Source organism: Alosa pseudoharengus, unplaced genomic scaffold (assembly GCF_046254945.1).
Source record: "Alosa pseudoharengus isolate Yale_2024_CS ecotype anadromous, Long Island Sound unplaced genomic scaffold, YU_APseudo_1.1 YU_APseudo_1.1_scf_1, whole genome shotgun sequence".
Lineage (NCBI taxonomy): Eukaryota > Metazoa > Chordata > Actinopteri > Clupeiformes > Clupeidae > Alosa > Alosa pseudoharengus.
This window is the reverse complement of record NW_027468564.1, coordinates 28,084,723-28,092,540: the sequence shown is the minus strand read 5'-3', so window position 1 is coordinate 28,092,540 and position 7,818 is coordinate 28,084,723. Positions and strand designations below refer to the sequence as shown.

General features: G+C 43.1%; 1 protein-coding gene across 1 annotated transcript in view; it reads left to right on the top strand.

Annotated features, from left to right (window-relative positions):
- The window catches only part of LOC143118071 (complement C3-like), a 182,495-nt gene extending 175,286 nt beyond the window's left edge, over positions 1-7,209 (top strand). Inside the window, exons 45-50 of the mRNA XM_076279307.1 lie at positions 921-1,001; positions 2,047-2,130; positions 5,012-5,144; positions 5,914-6,039; positions 6,826-6,884; positions 7,088-7,209. Of these exons, the coding sequence (XP_076135422.1) occupies positions 921-1,001; positions 2,047-2,130; positions 5,012-5,144; positions 5,914-6,039; positions 6,826-6,884; positions 7,088-7,209 (605 nt within the window). The remainder of the gene's footprint in view (positions 1-920; positions 1,002-2,046; positions 2,131-5,011; positions 5,145-5,913; positions 6,040-6,825; positions 6,885-7,087) is intronic.
- The last annotated feature ends 609 nt before the right edge of the window (positions 7,210-7,818 follow it).

Genomic DNA, 7,818 nt, shown 5'->3' with positions numbered 1-7,818 from the left:
GCGATTTTTATTTAGCCTGTGCTAAATAAAATTAATTTAGTCTTTTATGTAGTGGAGAAAGTGACAGCGCAAGAAAGAAAGTGCGTCCAAATTCACCCATTCTTGAACTACTCGCGAAGTAGCCTATTCATCACACAGACATTATAAGTATCACATGAAAGAGCTTTTTCTCAGCTTTTAAACAATGTTAGCCGATAATTGCTGTGTTGAACGGTTCGCGAGAAAAGTAAATAATATAATTCAATTTAATCATACATTCTACACTGAAGGTTGCGTCCCATGATCTCCCTACCCATTCATCTCGGTGGAATACTTTACGAACCCTTCTTTTAACACATGACAAAACATATATCAGAATAAACAGGAGACCTTACCGAACACAAAGGTGTAAAGCAGTCCCCTGTACAGTTAGCCGTTCCAGAGTAATCCCGTTTTGAATTTGCAGTAAAGTTCGACATACATGGATGTCTCCAAATTTGGGCTTTAAGTTTTACAATGTGTTTAAATTGTTCCACATGATTTCATAACGGGCCAAATACATAATAAATGTTACAAATATCGCCTAGATATTGGTAAATCAGAGGACAGCTGACTAAGAGTTTGTGAAAGTAGCCTTAATGATCACAAAATGCTAAGCATGCATCTAGGCTATTTGAGTTTCTTAAAGCTGAGCTGTGCTTAAATTGTTCAATAGATGATTTCATAACAGGCCAAATATAAAATACATGTTGGTTGGCCTTGGTGCCCTGACATGTGGCCTTTGTGCCCCCCACCAAATATGCCCAACTGAAGGCCAAGTGGCCTTGCCCCCAGAATGGTGAAATTCCAAGCCTGGTTGTATGTGTGTTCCAGAGGCCTGATGTGTGTAATATAGTATTTCATACAGCAGGTGGCGCTAATGTGTCGCATGTGTGTTCCAGAGGGTTGCTGTGAGAAGAAGTCTGGGTCAGTCAAGGACACGGATCGTTCAAAGTCGGCGTGTGGACCCGGCATGGACTACAGTACGCACACCTTCATCCCGTATCTCTTATCCCTTGTCAGTGTGTGTCTGGGTCACCGTGTGCGTTTGTCTGACAGGCATAAAAAGTGGTGCTGTGTGTTTGTAATGCAGAATTAATGTGACTTAATGCAATTGTCATTTATTTATTTCAGCAGGGACAGTGCACAATAGACTTTGTTGTAGCAAATATTGCTAATTTCCACCCATAGTCCTTGGGGAGGTGGGTGGAACAGTAAAATATTGACAAAGACAGATGAGGAAATGGAGTACCAATTACACCAGGTCATAAAATCTTACAAACGTTAGGACTCAACCCCCCCCCCCCCACACACACACACACACACACGTACACACACACACAGACAGACAGACAGACAGACAGACAGACAGATAGACAGACAGACAACAGACACACACACACACACACACACACACACACACACACACACAGCAATTCATAAATCTAAGAAAGTTTGCTTTGTTAACAATCAACACTTGAGAAGTACATTTGTGCATGACATCAGCTCTGTATGGAGACTATTCCACTGATTTATAGCCTTGTGTCCTCCAACATGTTTTTGAGTTTTACAATCTCCCCTTGTGGTGGACTGACTTACCTGTGTTGTTCTTGTTTTCGAAGCAGAGTGTATTTTGTTTGTGTGTGTGTGTGTGTGTGTGTGTGTGTGTGTGTGTGTGTGTGTGTGTGTGTGTGTTGTGTGCCGGTAGAAAGTGGCTGTGAAAGGGATGAGTAATCCAATACGATGGGTAAATGAATGAAGGAGAGTGAATGGGAGAGTGATGGTGAAGAGGTGTTGATGTTCTTGAATGTGATTGTGTGTTTGTATACATGTGTGTGTGTGTGTGTGTGTGTGTGTGTGTGTGTGTGTGCGTGTGTGTGTGTGTGTGTGTGTAGGCTATGTGAGAGAGGGGGGGGGGGATTCAGCAAGAGAGGCTGTGTGTGTCTTAAATATGAAGAATGCTTTACATGCCATACAATTGATTGACTTCAAATGGGCAATAGTGGCTGATACTTTTCTCCTTTTCAGTGTACAAAGTCAGTGTGGAGAAGATGGACCTGACCCACCACACAGATGTCTACCACATGAAGGTCAACCAGGTCGTCAAGGAAGGTATGATGAACTCACAATAATTAACTCATTGAGTGCCAAAAACGTAATATTACGTTTTTCCTTCCCATGCGTTGAGTGCCAAAAACGTAATATTACGTTTTTAGCTTTTTTTTTAAATTACGAAACTAGACACTCTAATACACCTTATATGTGATTTTGGGAACTCTGTGATGAATAGAAATGAAATATATGACGATCGTGAAACTCATGAAAACGGACAATCTGGACATTTTATCATAACTCGGTTGCCGCTTTGGGTCGAATCAGTGACGCATGCACGTCAGGTCAAAACCAGGCAATTTTCGTGGGTCTATCACGAGGTGGCAGTCTCGCCAGGTCTCACTGATCACTTCCCGGAATGTTTACACGAGTAAGTAACAGGCAACACTTCATATTTCATGAAAGACGTTTATCTCCATTTCTAGAAAAAAACAGCGATTTTGATGAAAACTAGCCACTGTTTAGCTTGGGATTTCTCAGGAACGGAGGCGTGTAGAAATACACGGTTTGCACGCACTGAGAGCTTAAAGTCTCATCTTTTAATCGAGCTATTGTACGTGTTCATAGCTATAACACAGGATATGCTGTGGCTGTACACAAATCATCAGCAATGGTCTAGATTGCTGGCACTCTAGGACAAAGCTCCCGAAAACAGCTTGGCATTCAATGAGTTAAAGGTGCTTTATGTAAGAATGAGTTTTTTTTTCACTATTTAAAATAGGCATTGCAGTCCAAATCAAAACATGTGAGAGTTTTAAGTTTGCTAATCTGGCAATCCAAAAGGTTGAAATACTACTAGCTGTGTGAGGAGGAGTACAGGAGCCTGGTGGAGGACTTTGTGCAATGGTGCAAACTCAATCATCTTCTACTTAACACTTCAAAGACCAAGGAGATGGTGGTGGATTTCCGCAGGTCTAAGCCCACTCTGCTACCAGTCTCCATTGATGGGGTCAATGTGGAGGTGGTTAGCACCTACAAATATCTGGGTCTCCACCTGGACAATAAACTGGACTGGTCAGCCAACACTGATGCACTCTACAAGAAAGGGCAGAGCAGGCTGTACTTCCTGAGGAGGCTGCGGTCCTTCAATGTGTGCAGTAAGCTCCTCAGGATGTTCTACCAGTCTGTTGTTGCCAGCGTCCTCCTCTATGCAGTAGTGTGTTGGGGAGGAAGCACAAGGAAGAAGGACGCTGGGCGACTTGACAGGCTGGTAAGGAAAGCTGGCTCTGTAGTGGGAGGTGAACTGGAGTGCATCACTTCACTATCTGACAAAAGGACCCTGAACAAACTGATCAACATCTTGGACAATGAGTGTCACCCACTCCACAGCACCATTGTTAAGCAGAAGAGCCTGATCAGCTGGAGACTTCGCTCACTGCCTTGCACAACGGACAGACTGAGAAAGTCATTTGTCCCCAGGGCCATTGAACTGTTCAATGCCTCACTTAAGGGAAGAGGAGAGATAGACTTCTCTGCATAGTCTGTCTGCCTCTTCACCCCCTCCATGTTTGGTACTGTCTGCCCACTAGCCACTTGTACCACTGTGTTTATGCCTCACTGTTTGCGTGCTATATTAGCACATTAGCACATATGCATAGATAGATAGATAGATAGATAGATAGATAGATACTTTATTGATCCCCAGGGGAAATTCAAGAACTGCATAACCCCCCCCCCCTCCATGCCACAGCCGAACTGTGGCCACACTTATACATTTTCTTAAATAGTTAAATATATAGACTTTACTTTACTTCTGCATTGTTGCACTGTTGTACTGTTGGACTTACTCATTTGCACTATCACTATTGCACTACCACCATGACACTCATTCGCACAGAGCACCTTAGAGCACCTTACCATACCTTACTATGCACAGAGAATCACTGGCTCAGTCCCTGCCTCAGTCATTGCAAGCGCCTCTGATTGATTAATCACCATATGTGGATACTGTTTTGAGAATTGATTTAGATTAAGTGTTAGTTAGTATAATTTGTATTTTTGTAATTTGTATTTTAGTATATTTTTATATATTGTATTAAGTGTTAGTTAGTATAATTTGTATTATAGTATATTTAGCATACTCTTTATCTTATACTGTCCTTATTGCTCAGATGTGTGTTTTTATATTATATACTTTAACTACTCTTTCTGATGTCAAAGAACGTGTCTGTGTTGTATGTATGCTGCTGAGACCTTGAATTTCCCCTGGGGATCAATAAAGTATCTATCTATCTATCTATCTATGCAGGCCAAAACACAAACTCAAAACATAAACATATTTGCAGGCTGCAAATGACGTTTAAACTGTGAATATCCTGGCTGTATCATTGTTGTCAGTAAAACCAGTATTTGAAAATAACATGTTTTTTAATCTCTGATTGCATATTCTGGTTATTTTATGATTTATTACAATAAATGTATTGCATATACAGTAGCACCTTTTTATTCTTTAACGAGAGTACAGTATGTCTATATCTGTGAACTATCTTTTGTTGTGATTACGGTGGTATTGAGCTGATATGTTGTACACAATATGGCATGGTGATGACACAGATAGGAGTCACAGAAAATATCATTCCACCTCGACTCGTTACTTATGGTCATAGATATTGTGTAGTGCTCATAGATATTGTGTTACATTAGCCTCTTGATGCTAATAATTTCTGACTGACTGCACCACACTTACAATATTGACTACCCCCCCCCCCCACCCCTCTCTCTACCCCTCCCTCCCTCCCTCCCTCTCTCTCTCTCTACCCCTCCCTCCCTCCCTCCCTCTCTCTCTCTCTGTGTCCCCTCCCTGTGAGAAGGTGTGATAATGGTTGAGTAAAGGAGTTCTAACCATGTATCCTCTCTCTCTCTCTCTCTGTCCCCTCCCCAGGTACTGACTTTGGTGTGGAGGGTCACACACGTGAGTTCATTGCCCAACCTAACTGCAGGTCCAAGGTGGCACTGCAGCAGGGGAAGAGCTACCTGATCATGGGCCACCATGACGTGGTGCAGGTCGGGAGTAGGTGAGTGAGTAAGTGAGTGCTGGTCGGCAGTGAGTGAGTGAGTGAGTGAGTGAGTACGTGAGTGAGTGCAGGTCGGCAGTAGGTGAGTGAGTGAGTGAGTGAGTAGGTGAGTGAGTCAGCAGTTGAGTGAGTGAGTGCAGGTCCGCAGTAGGTGAGTGAGTGAGTGAGTAGGTGAGTGAGTGAGTGAGTGAGTGAGTAGGTAAGTGAGAGAGTGAGTGAGTGAGTGAGTGAGTGAGTGAGTGCAGGTCAGCAGTAGGTGAGTGAGTGAGTGAGTGAGTGAGCAGTTGAGTGAGTGAGTGCAGGTCGACAGTAGGTGAGTGAGTGAGTGAGTGAGTGAGTGAGTGAGTGAGTAGGTAAGTGAGAGAGTGAGTGAGTGAGTGAGTGCAGGTCAGCAGTAGGTGAGTGAGTGAGTGAGTGAGTGAGCAGTTGAGTGAGTGAGTGCAGGTCGACAGTAGGTGAGTGAGTGAGTGGGTGGGTGAGTGAGTGAGTAAATAGGTGAGTGAGTAGGTGAGTGAGTGAGTAGGTGAGTGAGTGAGTAAGTAGGTAAGTGAGAGAGTGAGTGAGTGAGTGAGGTCGGCAGTAGATGAGTGAGTGAGTGAGTGCAGGTCGACAGTAGGTGAGTGAGTGAGTGAGTGAGTCGTTTGTCTAGACCAGTAGAGTGCACTAAAGATAGTGTCAAGCAGGTTGGATGCTCATACCTGTGTTTCTCTCTCTCCCCCTGTGTGTGTGTGTGTGTGTGTGTGTATGGTGTGTGTGTGTGTTTCTACAGTTTTAAGTACCTGCTAGGCCACGCCACCTGGTTGGAATACTGGCCAACTCGAGAAGAGGCCCAGACTCCAGAATACGTAGACACGTTTGTTGCCCTTGAAGGCCTGTCACATCACCTCAGCACAGGGTGCTCCATGTGAACACTGTTTTCTAAAATACACATATCTCATATACACAATTTCATTAATTTCTTTTGTCACATACCCAGCACTGTAAATGAGATATCCAGCTGTTATGAGATGCAATTATTTTGTCCTGAGAAAATGGGGACACCATTTTGAGTTTGAATAAACACAAGAATGAAAATGATTTGTGATGCTCATTTGTGATCTTTTGTATTGCATCAGATTCAGTTGCAGTCCCTCTGGGGGCCCCCTGTCAGTGCTGGGCCCTTAGAATCATCCTTGTTAGTAAGGGACATGCTACATGTTAAGACAATCTCCTCGTAGTTGTGTGTTACATGTTACTGTTGCATCACAAAGGTTAAGACAATCTCCTTGTAGTTGTATGCCTAGTCTGGGGAATTTTCTAGTAATTAGATAACACTTTAGCTGTTAAATGTCTACTGGGTTGGTTGTTGTCCATTTGGCTACACTTTAACGAAATGTAAACATTACAAGGATGATCTCAGTTATTTTGTTTTTCCTCAGCCTTCTTATAATTAACTTTCTTTATCATGGCCCTTTTTTACTTTCATGTAATGTAATCCATCAATAATTCCGTGTTTAGTCCTATAAATAATGATAGACGTGTTGCTCTCATGCTTCCCTAGGATGCTTGTGTGTTTGTAACCTGTGTTTTTGTGTCTTGAATTTCCCCTCGGGGATCAATAAAGTATCTATCTATCTATCTATCTATCTATCTATCTAACCTGTCTCCGGCATTGTGAATAAAGCTTTGTACTCTGCTGTAGGGTCGGCTTGGCTGTGCGTTACTTTTTGCCTCTCAGTGGTAGTGTCAAGTGTGTTGAGAGTGAGTGTGAGTGCGAGTGTGGTTTGCATATGAATTATTGTAGTAGGTGTGCGGCTATGCAAATCATCAAGTGCAGGTGTGTGCAGTAGGTGTCTGTGTGTGTGTGTGTGTGTGTGTGGGGGGGGGGGGGGGGGGGGGGGGTGGTGCCTTGTGCGCATATGCATCTCTTGACAGTTATTCTCTGTCACCTATCTGGCTGATAGTCACCATGGACACCAAGACCTTGTGCAGCACAGCTAACTGTGCTCTGCAAAATCCACTTAGCATTCAGCTGCACACTCCTGGAAACACAGACGCAGAGAAGCTTTACACAGGCTCCAGGTAGGACATTAAACCCTTAAATATACTCTATTATATTATATGTTATATTTATCATAGACTCTACCATTTATCTTCTATTTCTCATCCAAGTAGCATAAACTCTTTATTTTGTTTATTAATTCACTTGTTCATTCTTATATTAGTGCTATTCTTCACCCTGCTGGCTTTCTGTAAACCACTCATCATGTGCTCAGTGTGGCCTTGTTTCTACAGCGATGGTGGAACACAGTCACATGTCTGTTTGCTACAGGGGAGTGTTGCTGTGGATGGCTGCTTTGGGTCATTATTTGCCAGGTGGGCTGCTTAAACAAACACTGAACTTCTCTACCCTCCACACACACATAGACACACTCTCTCTCTCTCACACACACACACACACACACACACACACACACACATAGACACACACACACACACACTCTCTCTCACACACACACACACACATACACGCAAACACACACACACACACATAGACACACACACACACATGACACACACACACATGCACACACACACGACACACACACACACACACACACAAACATAGACACACATTCAGACACAAAACATATTTGATATGCATAGACATATCTGTTATAGACTAGCATATCCA